At 40.3% G+C, this 18,891-nt stretch overlaps 1 protein-coding gene across 3 annotated transcripts in view; it reads right to left on the reverse strand.

Moving 5' to 3' along the window:
• The window catches only part of LAMA3 (laminin subunit alpha 3), a 266,072-nt gene that overhangs the window by 49,657 nt on the left and 197,524 nt on the right, over positions 1-18,891 (reverse strand). For all 3 annotated transcript variants that reach the window (XM_032859753.1, XM_032859754.1, XM_032859755.1), the window contains 8 exons: positions 18,529-18,638; positions 16,068-16,148; positions 9,827-9,933; positions 6,801-6,851; positions 5,782-5,933; positions 1,367-1,477; positions 1,146-1,257; positions 745-912 (listed from right to left, as the gene is read on the reverse strand). In XM_032859753.1, coding sequence (XP_032715644.1) covers positions 745-912; positions 1,146-1,257; positions 1,367-1,477; positions 5,782-5,933; positions 6,801-6,851; positions 9,827-9,933; positions 16,068-16,148; positions 18,529-18,638 — 892 coding nt within the window. The remainder of the gene's footprint in view (positions 1-744; positions 913-1,145; positions 1,258-1,366; positions 1,478-5,781; positions 5,934-6,800; positions 6,852-9,826; positions 9,934-16,067; positions 16,149-18,528; positions 18,639-18,891) is intronic.

Raw genomic sequence — 18,891 nt, forward strand, 5'->3', positions numbered from 1 at the left:
ACAAATGGTAAAAGAAAACTGTTACCATCTGTATATTAGCCACTGACATACCATTTTATTAGAGAAGAAAGATCACTCTTTGAAAAACTATGCACCAGACTTCTGTTTCTCAGTTTTGAACTAATGAGGCATTGTCCCTCACCAGAACCTTTAGATATATTCAATATCTACATCCAGTTTTTGGTTTCCGCAATAGTAGTGCTAATATCAATTTGGGATTCCCAAACCTGATGGTGGTGAGGTGACCATTAAAAAATGATACCATGAGAAAGTTGGGTGGAGTTGAATGAAGAAGAAAAATGTTGTTAAGAAGGAAAAGGAGGTCTCAGTAGCTAATGTCTTAGGAGAAGAATCTCTCTCTCTCTCTCTCTCTCTTTTTTTTTTTTTTTGGCATGACAGTAAGTTGTTATGTTCTTACCACCTCTTGGTAGCTCAGAAAGGCTACCCAGGTTCGCACGCTGCTCTAAAAGTCATGTATGTTGGGGTGTCTGGGAGGCTCAGTCCGCTGAAGGTCCAACTCTTGATTTTTGGCTCAGCACAGAGTCTGCTGGAGATTTTCTCCCTCTCTCTCTGCCCTTCCCCCACCCCTCTAAAATAAATAAATAAACCTTAAAAAAAAATCCTATACAGTGAAATGACAAGTCTCTCCACCTGTACCCAGGGACCCGACTTTGTTGTACTTTGCACACTGGATTTTAAGCCTACTAGAATGGACAGCATGCAAGGATCTGGGAAGGTCCTTACAGAGCCGAGCCTCTCTTTTATCAGCTTCTGCTTTTTTCAGTTGCTTTCCAAAGTCGCGGTTCCGTAGCTCTCTCATCATGCGCTCTGCTTCAGCCCACTCTCTGGAAAAATCCCCTGGAGGCAGGTTGTTGCCATCCCCACTGGTCCCAGAGATCTGCTTCAAGAGAACTAGAAAACATCGAGTAGTTTATTAAACTGGGAATTCCGGACTCCGGTCGACTACTAAAACACAAGCAAACAAAAAAAAAGCGCAGAGATTTTTATGGAGGGTTCATATTAGTTTTTTAGTGTCACTATAGGATCCCTTCCATAATGTTGAACTCTTTAGGAGAAATTCTTTCAGGGCACAGAACAGGCTATGTAATAAAAAAAATATTTAATTGGATTGAGTAACTCCTTACTGTGCACATTCTGGATGACATTTTTAATCTTTGTGTCCAGCTCTTTCGCACTTTGGATAGTCCGATCGACATTGTTATGTAATGCTTGTGCTTTTCTGGAATTTACTTGAACCTATATGAAAATAAATTCATTAGCAACAAACCATTTTTGGGAGGGAGAGCTATCAATATTTTGGGGACAATAACAATAAAAAGTTAACGTTATTGACATAACATGTTACCTTTTCTTGCAAAGTTTCAAATTCATGATTCAAACTACCCAGTTCCTTTTCTAGACCATCCATTTTTAATCCGTGATTTGAAGTGGCAGACCGGTAGGTGAGTAACTGATTCTGAAAGTAACATGCAAAGTTAATCTCACATTAGAGCAGAATTTTGGAGTAAGTCCTATCAACTTGGTAATCCTGGTAATGATACAGAAAGATTCATTTAGCAAGTCCAATGTAGGTCCACAGGAAAAGGTTGGGTTCTTTGAAATCGGCTAGTTGAGACTCTACTCTCTCTCTCTCTTTTTTTTTTAAGATTTTATGCATGTATGTATGTATGTATTTAGAGATAAGAGAGTATAGGGAGGGGCAGAGGGAGAGGGAGAGAGAGAATCTTAAGCAGACTCAGTGCTAAGCGTGGAGCCCCACAGGGGACTCCATCTCACGACCCTGAGATATGACCTGAGCGAAAATCAAGAGTCAGATGCCCAACTGAGCCAACTAGGTGCCCCAAGAATCTACTTTATGACATAAGTTGTGATAAGGCTCTAAAATAAACTTAAAAGCATGAAGAGATCAGAGATACTTTACTTGAGTTAGTGACCTAACCTTAAAGAAATGAGGGTGGTACCACCTACCTGGTATATTACATTTCAGACTGTAATACATTGTGTTGCTTTTAGCTTATTTTTATTTATTTATTTAAGATTTTATTTATTTATTTGACAGACAGAAATCACAAGTAGGCAGAGAGGCAGGCAGAGAGAGGCAGGGAGGCAGACCCCCGGACAAGCAGAGAGCCTGAAGGGGGCTGGTCCCAGGACCCAGAGACCATGACCCGACCTGAAGGCAGAGGCTTTAACCCACTGAGCCACCCAGGCGCCCCTTAACCTATATTTAACATTATAATATTAAAAGCAGTGCCTAAGGCTGCTTTAGTGAAGGACCCACTAGATTCAAAGAATCTGATGGCAGGAAGGGAATTGAGAGCTCATTTAAATGAACGCTCTCATATTACAAATGAGAAAATGGAAGCTCAAAGAAGTTGGGTAACTTATCCATGCCACGGCTGTCGAGCTGACCACTGATTGCTTAAGGACCAGAATCCAGTAATTTTGAGTACTAAACCGTCTCATTACTTTTAGAGGGTGACATTGCTGCACATAATATTTAGACTGGTGATCATTTTCATTTTTTTGGAAAAAAACTTATTAATCCCTTGAAGAAATGTACAGGAAAAAGCAACATTATCACCTCCACTTGCATGCGAGAGAGCCAGTGTTGGGGGGAACACAGGCTTTACAGCTTAGGTCCAGACTCGAGGTCTGCCACTTTGTAGATAAGCCTCACTGAGTTTTATCTCCTTCATCAGTAAATCGGGGAGTATAATATTACACTGCCAGGTTGTTTAGATGATGTTCTGAAGTGTCGCATAACATCAACCTTCAAAAATGTCATTCCCCTTCTCACGCTTATTCCTAGTGAATTTTCAGGGTATGTGTGATCTAAAATAGAACTATTTTAATTCTACTGTGGGAAAGCTGAGGCATATCATCCTACGGAATGTTAGTAGAATACTTAGATAAGTAGAGTGGGGAGTAAAGCATGGTCTTTGGAATTTGATCTTGGTTTGAATTCTAGAACCACCTAGTAACCACCAAGTTACTTAGCTTTAACATGCCTGGTAAATGAAGATAACACTATTTTCCTCATACGACATTGTGAGAATTAAATAAAGCACTTATCACAGAGTCTGGCTCTTAAGGCCAGTACTAAATTGCTGGGTCCCTGCCCTTTATTGAAGAAGTGCAGTGTTGGTTATATTGATGACATCAAAGTGACTCCAGTGGCTTCTTTTTCTCTCCAAACATAACGGCTTTTTCCCTCTATATTAAGTCTGAACTAATCATGAACTAAAATTTACCCTCATGGGATGGAAAAGAGTCATTTTTCTAGCATGATTTTTTGCTACACAAAGTTCACCCTTGAACAAAATAGGTTTGAACTGCCTACGTCCACTTATACATGGACCTTATTTTCAACAAATATTTTGGAAAGTTTTTTGGATATTTGTAACAACTTGAAAAAACTTGCAGATGAACCATGTAGCCTAGAAATAACATAAAAATTAGAAAAAGTTAGGTATTATTATAAGAATACAGTATACAATACCTACACAAAAAAATGTGTTAACTATTTTTGCTGTTGGTAAGGCTTCTGGTCGACAGTAGGCTACGAGTAGTTAAGTTTTTGAGGAATCAGAGTTATATGCAGATTTTCAACTGTGCAGGGGGTTGGTGCCCCTAACCCCCACACTGTTCAAGAGTCAACCGTATACTCAGTTATAAGCACTGATGGGTTTAGAATCAGCCCTTGTTTCACGAGTATTTATTAAACGTTCCCCAAAGTCTCTTTTTACTCTGTCTAGTTTAGGGTTTATCTCCTCTACTGAATTCTTTTACTTCAATGAGTAAATTTTTTTTTTTCATTTCCATGATTTTCAACTGGATCTTTTCATATCTATCCCTCTTATTTAGTTTCTAGTGTTTTTAACAATTTTATAATTTCTTGTTCTTTCGATTGAATTGTTAATTCTTCAAAATAATTTTCTGATTGTGTTAGGATTTTCATTTTCTCTAAAGGGAACTCATCTCTTAATGGTTATTTCTATTGGATGTCTTTTGTGTTGATATTTTTCTACTCCAATGTCTGCAGGTAAATATTGTCTCCCTTTCTCTCTGTGCTCTTTGTGTCCTGACCAATGACCTTATGGTCATCACCATTCCCACCCTAGATCCCCAAGGCCAGAACCAGATCTTACATTGGCAGCTTGGGTCTTATATGTTATGATGATGTTGAGGATGTCACATTCTAGTACGGACCCTGGTTTGTGAATCAGGTCTATAGCTTTTCTAGTTTCTCCTGTACTCATTGTTCAACACTGAACACTGAGCAGTTTCAAGGTTTTTTTTTAAGCCTCCATTCATGGGCAGAAGTGCCCTTCGTTTCCCCCAGGAAGCCCGACTCTGACTCTGTGGGACACTTGAGGCCTTATTACTTCTCTTGGATATCCTCTGGGCCACCTTCTTTCCAAGTGCACCTAGAATATAGTCCCAGATGAACCAAATCCTGGGCTATGAAAGAGATCTCAACACATTTTTTAAAAACTGATATCATATTTAAAGTATGTTCTTTGACCACAACAGAATTAAATTAGAAATCAATAACAAAAAGTTACCTGGAAGATGTCCAGTTTGGAAATTAACACATTTCCAAATAATTTAGGGGTCAAAGACATGTCATAAGGAAATTAGAAAATCTTTTGAATTGAACAAAAATGAAAACGCAGCTTTTCAAAATGTGTGGAATACAGCTAAGGTAGTGTTTTGGGGGAAATTCATAGCATTAAATGTTTATAATAGAAACAAGAAAGGTTTAAATCAGTAAGATAAACTTTCGTCTTAAGAAACTAGAAAATGAATAGCCAATTAAACCCAAAGCAAGAAGAAGGAAAAAATATATACATGGAGAAAATCAATGAAATAAGAAGATATTAAAACTAATAAACCTCGGGCGCCTGGGTGGCTCAGTGGGTTAAAGCCTCTGCCTTCGGCTCAGGTCATGGTCCCAGGGTCCTGGGATCAAGCCCCACATCAGGCTCTCTGCTCAGCAGGGAGCCTGCTTCCTCCTCTCTCTCTGCCTGCCTCTCTGCCTGCTTGTCATCTCTGTCTGTCAAATAAATAAATAAAATCTTTAAAAAACAAAACAAAACAAACTAATAAACCTCTAGCCAGAATAATTAAGAAAAAGAGCTATGACATAAATTATCAATATCAGGAATCTATGAGAGGGTATTTCTACAGATTTTACAGATATTAAAAGGATAAAATAGAAAAAGTATGAACAATTTTATGTCAATACATTTGATAATTTAGATGAAATGAAAAAATTATTTGAAAAGCACAAATTACCAAATGTCACTCAAGAAGAAATATATAACCCTAATAGTCCCATATCTAGTTTTTAAAGATTGAACTTATGGTGTATTGAAAAAAAAAAAAACAAACCCCAAAACAAAAAAATCTTCCAACAAAGAAAATCTCAGGCCCACATGGCTTCATTGGAAAATGCCATCAAACATTTAAAGAATTAATACCAATGTAATGCAAATCTGTTTTGATTCTTCTGAATGCAAGATACTTAGTTAAGGGTTCTAGAAGAAAAATTAGCCCAGAAACATGCAGTCAGTTTTGTGTGTTCACTAGTACTTTCCTGCCGTAAAAACCTAGTCATCTTTTGGATCAGAGGGAGGAAAACCCTCTGAGCCTTAACCAGAGCATTTCCCCATCTCCTGCTCTGAGGGGTAGCCCTGCATGCAGCATCTATCCACCAAGGAGCTATTCTGGGCCAGGCATTCTGCTGGTATTTACCCTCAGGTCCTTGATCTGGGTCTCCAAGTGCTTCATCTGCTCCAGAGACCCGGTGCTGGTGCTCAGGCCGTGCAGCTGAGACTTGACCAGGTGGAGCTCATTGCCCATGGCGGCCAGGTCGTTCAAGAGTGTCATCACACAGCTGTCACAGTCTGTAAGGGCCACAATCAAAGGCAAATGTGCCACAGGAATGGAAACAGAATACAAGGGCCATAGAGCCTGGTTAATATGCACATAGGACATCACAGGCAAAAATCACAATCCTGGACTTCTTGGGAGGGATGCAGATTCTGCAAAAGAGAGATCTCTAGACAGGGAGCATCTTAAAAAGAAGTGGTAGAGTGGGGGAAACAGGGGAAATGAGTCAAAAGGTACAAACTTCCAGTTATAAGATAAGTAAGTTCTGGGGATGTATTAATGTACAACCGGAGACTATCATCAACAACAGTGTATTATATATTTGGAAGTTGCCAAGATTGTCTGTCTTAAAAGTCCTCCTCACCAGAAAAAAGTTTGTAACTTTGTGAGGTTATTAATGAAACTTCCTGTGAATAACATTTTATAACATATACAGATATCAAATTATTATGTGGCACACTTTAACCCAATGTTGCATGTCAATTGTATCTCAATAAAACTGGGAAACATGGTGATTCTATGCAACATGTTCATTATTTTGTATGTGGAAAAATAATAAAAAGGAGCTTTTATTAATCGAGAGCTTGCTATTTACCAGATATTGCGATAAGAGATTTACCAACATTTTCCCAGTGAATCTGTGAGGTACATATAGTTATTATGTCCATTTTACAAATGATGAAAGCGAGACTTGAAGAAATCCGGTCACTTGCCCAAGGTCATACAGCTATGAGTTGACAGAGGCTGGACTTCACCCTAAGAAATCCTCCCCTGACTTCCTCCCACCATTGCTTTCCCATTGCATGTCCCAGCATGAGGCTTGCATTTCTTAACTAAACCCCACAAGTCAGAAAGGGGGAGGGGGACTTTTCTTTTCTCACCATCACATTCTTCTCCAGGGCCACCATCTTTGGGCTCTTGGTTTAGGCAGTCTGAAAAGAGGGATAACCAAAGAAAATACTGTTGTTAAACTTTCTCTTCATCTGCTTTTTAACTTGGCTTTCAGAAAAGCTACTTGGGAAGATTTTAGTCACCCAACTATCCAACATCGCTGACTCTTCTCTTTTCTCTTCTTTACCCATGCCATTGTTCGGGGAGCTCTCCCGTCTCCCACCAGTCATGCTGTAGGAACAACTTTCGGGACCTCCCTGTCTATTCAGTTTCTTCTCTATAAAGGGTCATGATATTTTTATCTAATTAAAACCCCTAATCATTAGTGTTAAGGCTTTCTTCACTTGACAGCTTCCTATGTAATTGTTGATATCTCTTCCAGTGTCATTCAAGAACATTCAAAAAACATCGATTAAGCACCTTTCGGTGTCCACGGTGTGCCATGGCATTGCGCCACATACAGGAAATACAAAGCTACTAAGACAAAAATCCCTGCTGTTCTGTAGTTCCCTGGTCCCATGGGAGAGGCAGATAAATGACACAACAGTGTGACAGATGCTGAGAGAGAGAGATGCACGTAATGTTAGTGGACCTGCACTGCTAACTACCACAGACATAAGCTAGATTTTGAGGTTCTCAACTATAGTCAGGAAAGCCTACTGGTCATCCCTGGACATTCTTTACTCTTTCCATTTCTCCTCTTTCCCTCATACCATGCATTGTTACAATGAAATGCCCTCTCCCTTCCCTCTAGAAAAATAATCTAACCTCACCACAGGACATCTTAAAGCCTGAAATTTTCCTAGACATGCTACAAGGAGGCTTTCATGTTTTTTCTTCTCAGCAGCAGACAATAATCCTTACTTTCTGTGTATATACATGTATTTTAACTACATTTACTTTAAATTATAAAATAAATAATGTAAGTTCACTATGGAAAATTTGGGAAAATCAGAAAAATAATGTAAAGACATCATCTCTGACCCCACCACTCAAAGACAATGTCTCCTTTCTATATATTTGTAGACATTCTAGTTTATTATATATGTAATCATAGGTTCTTCTTACTCATCCTTTTTAAAAAACTCATTCTTATGTGTATGCATCATTACATCACTTTCATTTTCTCAATTAGACTATAAATGCCTTAGGGCCAGGAAACATGGTTTTATTTTCTTTACAATCTCCCATAGCATCTCAAATAGTCTAGGGAGGACTTGGCTCATGTGGAGGACTGATTTATCAGGGCAATTTTTTCAACAAGTTTGAATTTTGACCACCAAGGAATCTGCAGGTTATTATTTAAAAGAAAAAGAAAGAATGAAAAAGAGGGGGGGTGGGAATAAGGCTCACAAGGAAAAAAAAAAAAAGCTCACAGGAACAGAAAGTCTCATGTGTGAGCATTTTGTTCCATTTGCGGAACACACAATTACCATCCTCACATCAGGTTGCTTTGTTATCGTGGTTGTTGTTGTTAGAGTAGGAGACAAAGAGGGTTGAAAAGATATTAATCTCATGAATATGCTGTGTGTGATGCTGAAGCTTCTCCTTGAATATCTAGTCACAGTAGAAACTCATTTTTTCCAGAACAGTCCTTTTCATCTTTAAACCCCTAAAACATCTTCCTTAGGATGATTTAAAGTAGATCTCCCTCTAGTTTCCACTTCTTGGGTTCTACCTCTTATGCCACATAGAACAAAACCAACCCTTCTCCCACACATCAACCTTTGAAATACGTCCTTCCCAACTCTTCTTTTCACAGTCCTGGTTTGTCAACCCTTCATGTGACATGACTTTGAGTTTTTTCAAAGTCTTACACTCCTTCTGAACACACTGTCGCTTGTTTAATATCTTCTAGAGAGATAAGCCTCACATGAGGACTTATATGAGCAGCATACCAGAGAATGGCAGACCACCTGGTTTTGGACTTTGGAACTCACTGAAGATTATATGATGCATTCTAAGGGCCACCTTACTTTCCTGAGCCATATTGAACTTGGGGCTGACTAAGACCTCAGTCTTTTTCACCTGTTGCTACTAGCCCACATCTCCCTTGTCACACACTTATTTTTATGCATTCAACTATAGGACCATGTGCTTATCCCTAACATAATGTTGTCTTGTTAGACTTGGCCCATCGTTCCAGGCTGTTGAGTCCCTTGAGTTATTCTAAATGTGCCATAGGAGACATTTTCTATTTCTCCCAACTTTGTATCATCTGATAACTGGGTGGGCATGCCTTTTATATTTCCATTCAGGTCAACAGTGTTGAACAAGATGGAGCCAAGGATTAAGCCCCAGCACACATCAACAGATACCTCACTCTAGACCAATAATAATCCATTTACTCTACATTCCGTTGGAGCAGTCACTTGACCAGATCTAAACCCACACAATCTGAGTTTAGTTCTTCATCTTGTCCATAATTATAAAATAAGAGATTTTATCTAAGGTTTGGCATTACATATATCCATGATATTTTCTTGGTAAATCATCTTAATATTCTCCATCAAAGAAAGAAGAAAACCATTTTCCCTTCTTTTCCAAGTTGTTCCTAATGAACCCATACTAACTCCGAGTAATTAATTGTCTTTTCCTTGGCATGTGAAATCCATCCCAGCTATACCATCCACATCCCAGACATTTATTGCTATCCTAGAAAAAGTGTGTTGACTTCTTCAGTTACACACATGAAGAAAACTGATGTGATGATAACCTTATAACGCCAAGGGAGAGCTTAACAAAATCACCAAAGTAGGAGCTGACGTTAGCTTGGCTCTAATTAGTTGAGTTTTAAAACAATTCATCTTTTTTAAAAAAGTTGACTTGAAGTAAATTATTTACCAAACTGTAAATACTGCTTAAGCATTCATTCCCAAGGTTGTCAAAAGAAGGAGATCATTTGTTCACTGAACTTGTGTATTATGGTTCCTGAAAATATTTGCCAGGGTTCTTTGCCTACTATTTTATATCAGATTGATAAATGCAGTTTAACAAAGGTGTGAGTCCATCTTACCTCCAGTCAGGGGATGACAACTGCCCGGATGGCCATTGCTGTTACAATTGCATGGTTGGCAGCTACCTCCAAGCTTCTGGGGATTCCCAAAATATCCTGGTGCACACCTACTCAAAATAAAGAAGAAAAGGAGAAACACCCAAAAAACTCATCATTTGTTCCACCCAATTTTTTTTCTCCTTATAACTCCCTGTTTGGGACACTGTAACCCTATAACAGGAAGGCAGACATTGATTTGCAGGAATAAATGTGTCTCAATACAGAGAATGAGAACAAAGGATGTGGAAGATGGCCAGAACTTGGTCCCTCCTCCTTGATACCAGGACAACAAGATCCTTAATCACCCCTAGAATCAAAGGGCAGATGAACAAAATGCATACAGGATCCAGTGGTTTGACCAATATGGAAATCAGGGGTGGATGAATTTTATGCAATAGTTATGTTCCTGAAGATACCACACAATGAAATGTTGCTTATTTTATGGCTAATTTCCTCAAAGAAAAACTTAAAGTAAAATTCATATAATTTCAAAATGTGTTCAAAAATGGGTATTTTATTAATATTTCCTATTGGACTATTTCAAGCCTGCATAATTCATATTTGTGCTAATTGCTGCAGTTCTGTATTTAATGAGCTTAAATGACTGAGAGCAGTTATAGTGCCTACCTCTGGCTTGGAGCCTTTATTATTCCACATAATTTAGTGATGAGAACTCAATTCCTTATTTAAGTTAAAAGACACTTCCTTGATACCAAGTTTCTGTTAAAACAAAAACAAAAACTAAAACAAACAGGGATGGCTGCCTGGCTCAGTCCCTTAAGGGTCTGCCTTCGGCTCAGGTCATGATCTCAGGGTCCTGGGATCCAGCCCTGCATCAGGCTCCCCGCTCAGTGGGAAGTCTGCTTCTCCCTCTCCTTCTGCCCCTCCCCACGCTCGTGCTCTCTCACTCTCTTGCTCTCTCTCTCGTAAATAAATAAGCTCTTAAAAAGCAAAACAGACACATGTTAATTTTCTGGAATTAGGCTGGAAACTAAAACACTTCTGTCTATTAACAAAGTTCCACACCACTGTATCCCCCCCCACCAAAACTGTCATTAACTCGATGTGTGTGTATGCTGTCTTTTCATCAACGGAATTGACAGAATCAAGAGAATGTGGTATTTGACTCTCTTCCCCAAATTTAAGCTTTGCATCAAAGAACGGTTAGGTAATTTTTATAGGCTCAACCAATGGATATACTGGAGATAAAGTGCAAAGGTCACGGGCTTTCAATCGGGAAGATCTGGCTGGATCCCCGCCTCCACTATGTGCTGTGTAACCATGGGCTGTTATCTTAACCCTTCAAGCTTTGGTTCCCTCATCTACTCCTGTCATGAAAGTGTGAACTCCACAGGGGCCTGGGTTCTCTGGCTGGTACATGGTTAGCTCCTGGGTAAGTGCCCATGCCCATATCAAGTGCCATTTAAGTATATGCAGAAGGAATAAGTGAATGATTACACTAACAATGCCGTTTGGATGGATGAATATGAGATAAAAATGTAGTGAAGAATCTAATACAATGCCTACACATAATAGACACTCAATAAAAAGTAGCTACCATTTTAAGACATGATGAACTATTCCTGTAAATATGCATCTATGTATAATTGGTATCATTTGGAATGATTACATTTCAGAAAGCAGAGAGGAAGCAGAAAACCCATGCACTCCCTAATTATCAAGAAGGTAACTACGCAGAGGTAGTTTATCTAAGTCCACTAAGCATAAGTTGGCATAAGGCTTTGCTTGATGTGACAGGCCTCATATTCTACTTCATAAACTATACTATGCAAAAGATCTATGTTTTTTAAAGATTTTATTTATTTGAGAAAGAGGGAGTGAGAGCGAGAAGATGGCCTGAGGGTGGGGGGAGGGGCAGAGGGAGAGAAAGAAGAGGACTTGCCTCACAGAGCAGAGCGCCTGACCCATGGCTCAATCCCAGGACCCTGGGATCATGACCTGAGCAGAAGGCAGGTAGCTTAACTGACTGAGCCACCCAGGTGCCCAAAGATCTATGTTCTAAATACGTTATTTTTAGATGGCTCACCTATATCTAAATTTTCCATGTAAAAGATACATAATTACAAAATACTTCATGTTAAAGTCACATAAATATTCAGGAAGTTGGGACTCCACTTCTTCCTTACTCTGGTAAAAAGCATTAATTAGCCATTACAGAAATAACTGGTTCCCTTATTCTCATTTTAAGTTAGTGTCCAAACACAATGGATTGAAGTAAAACTTCCTGATATCATAGATGGTATTGGGACAACAAATAAAGAGCAGAGAATATATTTGTCATCTGTGGCTCTAAGCGGCCGAGGGAGAAGCGTGCTTCAGAGCACAGTACAAGCTGGGAAGCCTTTCCTACCCCAGTGCTCACATTGGCTGCCCCCAGCCCAGCGGCTCCTGCTTATATTTTTCTTTTACCCTATCTTGTCCTTGTAGCTACCACTGTGTCACTGACAACTAGAGCCAGAATGATGCCTGGCCCAGAGGGGGTCCTCAATAAATGTTTAACAAATGAAAAAATTTGACATTAATATGGCATTTACCTGTGGAAAAGTTCTAGAAAAAAAATTTTCAGAAACCCTCGTTTGCTTTCCTGAGACAGCAAATGTTAACAAACACAATCTGTGAGAACTGTTAATTAAGAATTTCTCTTTTCAGATCTGCTGCCTGCCAAATGGACGGCTCAGACAGTCTGTTGCTGTTTTCTGCTTCATTGTTTGTGAAGAACTGTGAGGAGGATTACACTAGGATGCCTCTCCCAGGTGGGAGTCTCACAGCTTTTCAACCACAGAGACTGAAGAAACTTCCTATTTCCCATCCCACCATCCTTCCTGCCTCAGTGTAGCAGCCCCTTCTGTCCCTTACCAGGGAGGCTGAGGCTAGTTGGAGGTCCCTGTCACAGTGGCGGGACCCAGCCCGGTTGTGTTCTCGGTCACTGTTCCAGCAGCTGGTTTGTATATCTGCCCACCACTAGATCGTAACACCCTGAGGGTACAGCCTCTTCTCCAGCTGCTAACGTGTCCCTAGTGTTTAGCCCAGTGCCAGGCATATACTAGGATCTCCATACATTTTTCATTGAAAGAAAGAATGAAAAATAGATGTGAGGCAATTGTGGGCAATGTTCCTCCTGTGGAAATGGAAAATAGAAGAACCTTGAAATTGTTTCTTTTTACCACAGGACAGTATCCAGCCCCTTAACTGATGCTCAAGGACCCCATACTAAGTCTTGTACCTTCCTCCCATGGCAAATATCCTCAAGGCCCTTGGGTTTTCTTGCATTACTTCCCTGACTTGAGCCACCTTCCAGCCCCACCGGACTCTTGTCATCCCTTAGGCCTACCCAGGTCCCACCCTGTCCATCAAAGATCTCAGATAATACCAGTCTAGAGTGGCCCTGCCTTCCTCCTATGAAATCCAGCTGAATACATTTTCTGGTTATTGAAATTAGGTAAAACTCTTTCTAAAGTGTATCCAGGAAAATAAGGTGCCAGAATGGCTAAGGAAAACATTTCAAATAAAAGTTATGTAGGAAGCCTTGCTCAACCAAATACCAAAAGGCATTTCATATTTTCGGAAATGACACGGAAATGATAACAGCACAAAGACCAAATAAAATGTACAGAAACGAGTCTAAGTTTACGTAGAAATTTTGTAAATGCACATTGACTTTTAGTGAATTCAACTATAAGTACTTGACAAAAGAGAGAGAGGTAGGGGAGGGAACGGGAGTGTGATAGTATGAGAGGAAGAGAAGGAAAAGCTATCCCCATTTACTCTGTGAGCACATATCCCACAGTGAGTATGGCATGAGGGATGGGAATCTGCCAGGCCCCTTACTGCCTACTTTCCTTGTGCCTCCCCTAGTGTGAACATCTCACCCTACTGAGTGTGGCTCTGGGATGCAGCTAATTACTATGTGTGTTTCCTGCAGCATGGGTCCCTGGGTCACGGAGATAGGATCCTGGGGTAGTCAGAGTTACTTGGACCCTTGTAGCTGCGCGTTTGACCCTAACTCTACCTGCCATGTGAGATGTCATGACACCACCAAAAGTCTAGCTTCCAAATTCTCATTTAAATTTATAGTTTTATAAAACTATAAAAGAAGTCAAAGCAGCATAAACATTTTTATAACCTCCCTAAGCATGACCCCAGTGGCTGACCACCGGAAGAATACAAGAATAGATACATAAAATAAAACACAAAGCCAAAAAAACCATACAAACAAAAAACAAACTGAGAAAAATATCTGCAACATGTAGTACAAAAGGTTCATTTCTTTCCAAAGAATTTGTACAAACCAATAAAAAAAAAAAAACCTTCCACTAGGGAAAAAAAAAAAAAAAGTGTAAAAGACCCAAAAAAGCAATCCAAAAAATAAAATCTACAAATGGTCAGTAAGCACATGAAAAAAAATCCAATCTAATTATTAAACAAAGAAATACAAATTAAAATGATATACACTTGGCCCCAACAAACTGGCAAATTTTTTAAAATTTGATCATTTCTGGTATCAAAGGCTAGGGCACTTGCTCTTTTGCTCCTGATAGGAATAAAAACAAGGATGACTTTTCTGGAGGGCAATTGGGCAAAATGTGTCAAAAGCCTGAAAAACACACCTATCCTTCCATCCAAAGGACCCACTTCTATTAATTATACGTTGAGGATTTATGTGCACAAATAATTTGAATAATTAGCTGCAAGGATTTACTTTTAGCACCACTTTGGATGGAAAACAGTAGAACTATCTCAAGGACCAGCAGATTCCAGAACCTCTTGGTTCTGAAACAATGTTATCAGTGAGTACTTATTGATATGGAAAGATAGTTCTAACCTTCCACTAGATGAGAAAGCAAGTTGAAACAGAGAGTGAAACAACAATCGACTCTGTTTTCAAGAAAACATCTGTGCACAGATTGATTAGTAAGAACATACAAGTTTTAACTGGGGTTTTCTGTAAATAAGACGATTATAAGTAGGATTATATGAGCCTGCACGAGTATGTTGAGCTACAGAGACGTGTAGTGTGGGCCTCTTGGTTCTTTGCTCACCTGTATTACATCATTTTTATAGGTATGTATTGATTTTATGATAAAGTTATTTTAAATTTAAAAATATGATGTCCATATAATTCAAATGCTGTACTGTTACTTTTTCAAATATGTATGTGCTATCCTCCTAGGAAGACCGTGAATACCTTTTATGGCCCTTATAAGGCTTGGCAGTGCCCTGTGTATGGTAGCTAATCATGAAAATTTGCTTCCAAATAATGAAAGCTTGGCTCTATAGCCCTTCATAATTAAGTTCATAGTTTCCATTTTGCAACATTTTTTCTTTTGTTTCATTACTGAACACCTATTACAGGAACAGTCCCACCATAGGCAGTAGTGATTCAGAAATGAATGACACAGACTGTCCGGCAGGTGTTCACAATGGGTGAGGATAGAGAGGGGATAATGTGTAGGGATAGGGGTGTGAATGTGGAGGAATATTCAGGGCTGTGGATATGTGTGTGTGCATATAGGAGTATGTCGAGTTGTATGTGTGTGTCCACGCAAGTAGGGATATGCGTGGGGTGGGGTACATAGGGATGGATCTGTAGGGTGAGGAGTATATAGGGATGAGTTAATAGGGAGCTAAGGCTAGGGAGGGTTATGTGTACCAGGAAGGGATATATAAGGATACGTGTATGGTGGGTGGGATATGTAGGGATGTGTATAGTGGGGTAGGAGTATGTAAGGAAAGATTTATATGGAGGTAGGAGTAAGTAAGGACAGGTAGGGGGTGTAAGTCTGTAGGGTTGTGGAGGGGGAGGGGCAGGTAGCAATACATAGTGGGAGGGGTACCAGTGAGTGTGCAGGGGGATAGGCGTATGTAGGAGTATGTATGTGTTGGGCGTCCATAGGACTGTGATATATTGGATCTCATTCTCAAATTTCTGAAACATGTGAAAAACAAGAAAGAGAAGGAGGTTAATGATTTATTAAGTGAGCAGTCTTGTATTTTTCCCTAGGGACCTTTTTCTAGCCTCAGAGAAACGGACAGCCCCACCCAGCTCTGAGCCACAACCCTGCACAGCCCCACCCACAGCCCGTGCCTGCCACAGCCTGACTGCAGAGCCCACCCTCCCTGCAGGCTGGGGGAGGGTGTTGGGGGAGGGGCAGAGCGAGAGTGGGGGAGGGGCAGTACCCACCTTTCGCACTGTGTGCCTGTGTATCCGGGTTTGCAGAAGCATCTTACGTTTCCCCCATTCACAACACAGCCAGTGGCAAAGCTTAAGGGAAGACAGAAAAAAGCCTCAGTAAAAATATAAATCGATAGTCCTTGTGCTCATTATCTTCTTTTTTTTTTTTTTTTTTTGCTACAACGCACTGACTTGCATTAAATGGAAACAGACATCAAGACTCTGGTTGCTTTTTATATGAAGAAAAATGTGTCCATTAAGACGTGTATAGATAATGATGAACTATTTCAGCTCACACTGGGCATATCTTGGTAAATAAGGACTGGAGGCATTTATTTGGTTTTATTTTCGGCTTAGAGAAATACATTCCTTCACTTGAGACAGAGCAAAGTAACTCACTTTGAAAGAGATGATTACAACAGCATTTTTCCAGGAATAACAAAGAAGGAATGAAACAAGTCTAGGCAGAAAAAAAGAACAGAGAGTTCTGATTCTTCAAAAAATTTTCCTCCTTGTTTATTCTAGTTCCTTCATATTGGGCACATTATCTCCCAGGGAGAAAAGGTGCCAGGCCAGAGGGACCAAGGTACAGAGCAATCTTGCCCATCTAGATAGTTCTGTGGGCACAATCATCGGTGATCTTTTCATTTCTGAAATCAAGTTGTGGCATTCTGATTCTCCTTTTTGTCCTGAACTAGTGCATATTTGAGAAGCTTTTTTTTTTTTTAATTAAGTGAGCAGATCATGAAAAAACTCCGTTGCCTTGAGGGATGTCTATGAACATTACACCCTAGTAAATCTGAGGGAAAGTAACTCCATTTATCACTTGCTGATAAGAGAATTCTTATCTAGGAAGCTTCTCTTGGCCCAGTAGATGGATAGAGTTATACTTCTAGAGAGACAGAAATTTGTCAACAGCATGAATATCGCTGGAGGGAGAATTAGATAAAAACAGTGTTTCACTGATAAATCTGAGGAACCGTGCATTACTTCAACTGCAGGAAAGCCAGAAGCTGGCCTTCGTGATAACAATATACTTTGCAACCAAAGATGAAAAGTCTTCCCTGAGTACCAGGTGAAAATCTACTCCTCTGGCTTCTGTTCCAACAAGTCTAGACAAGTATCAAGTGATAAATCCCTTTGCAAATCAAGCCGCAGGACTGGACCGGTTTAAGGAGTATCAAATACCCAGAGAGCAAAACAGGATGCCCGTTTCCAACATACATCTTCAGGAAAGCCACAGCTGGGCAGCGACTTCTGCTAACGTGGCCAATTTCTCCGATACTGGTCTGATATTAATCAGCCTAGTGGTCTGCACTTGTTCCTGAATGAGCTGCTGCCTACACTCTTAGCGGCATCTTCCTGATTTTCCAATCATCTCTTGCTTTGTTGCTGTGTTCTGTTTTGCTCGGACCCACCGCAAACGTGTCACAATGGGCAAGAATAGGATGAGGTACCAAGCCCAAATAGAATACGAGTTACCATGGAATACAAGTGTAGCTTGCCACCCATGTAATGGATCTGCCCTGCTGGAGTTTGAATGACAGGTCACATCCTTCCATGGGTCAGGACTGGCTTGTGGCTTCCAACACACTGAGGATAAATCCAGTGCCTCACTAGAGCCTGCAAGGTCCTATGGGGTCTGAACCCTGGGGGCCCCGCCCAACTCACCTCCTGGCCCTTTCTCCGGCAATGCACTCCAGCTGCCTCCTTACTCCCCCAACACATCATCACAGAGGCTGTCTAGTCTTTTCCTTGCCTTAGACCTTCATTGCTGAGACACTACCCAACTTACTCTATTTCATTGTTCCCTGCTCCTTGCCCAGAAAACCCTCCTACTCCTCTGTAAAGAGTCTGCTCACTCACCACCAATCACATAACCCTGTTATCAACTGCATAGCCCATCTTAATCTGAAATTATGCTTATTTATTTGTGCATTTATTTCCTGAGTGTGACAACTGCCCCTGCCCACATTCTCCAGGTGAAGCCTCGTGAGACAGGAGACTTTGCCAGTATGCTTTACTGTAGTCGCCCCAGCACCTAGAGAACACCGGCTCCTAGCCACGTATTGGGCGCTTAGTAAATAATGTTCAGCTATTAAACGAAGAGTGAAAGGAAAGAGGAAATGGAAAAACGTCCAAGTGTATACTTGGAAAACTGTTTTGTTTGTTTTGCTTTTGGTTTGCACTTTCGTGTGTTCTTTTTAAAATGTAACTGCTCTACTGAGCTATAATTCACATACTATACCACTCGCCCATTTCAAGTATACAACTCAGTGGTGTTTAGCAGATTCACAGAGTTGCACAAACTATCCGGCATGATCGATTTTAAAATATCTCCATCATCCCAAAAAGAAATCCCACCCCCTTAGCCGTCACTTCCCGTGTCCCCTGACTCCCCACCCCCAGTCCCAGGCAACCACCAAACCATTTCCTGTCTTTACAGGTTATTTTCAAGCTCTCCCAGTACCTGTTTGAGTGAGGACACGGGCAGACGCTACAGGATCCCTGGACGGCGTTCCCATAGTGACCCTCCTTGCAGCGCTCACAGTGTTCTCCCGCAGTGTTGTGCTGGCAGTTCTTGGGACAGAGGAACACGCAATTAACAGCAGCCGATTACACTGATTATTATTAAGATCACTACCACCTTCATTCCCCACACAATTATAACTCAGGTCCTCTGATTGTACAGTCATATCAGTCCACGAATGGTATATTTTTCCCATCAATCCAATTATTGTTGGTGCTAAAAAATATATATAAATATAAATGTATGTGTGTGTATGTATGTGTGTGTGTGTGTGTGTGTGTGTATATATATATATATATATAT

The sequence above is a fragment of the Lontra canadensis genome, unplaced genomic scaffold (genome assembly GCF_010015895.1).
Source record: "Lontra canadensis isolate GAN:19392208 unplaced genomic scaffold, GSC_riverotter_1.0 scaffold17, whole genome shotgun sequence".
In the NCBI taxonomy this organism is placed as follows: Eukaryota; Metazoa; Chordata; class Mammalia; order Carnivora; family Mustelidae; genus Lontra; species Lontra canadensis.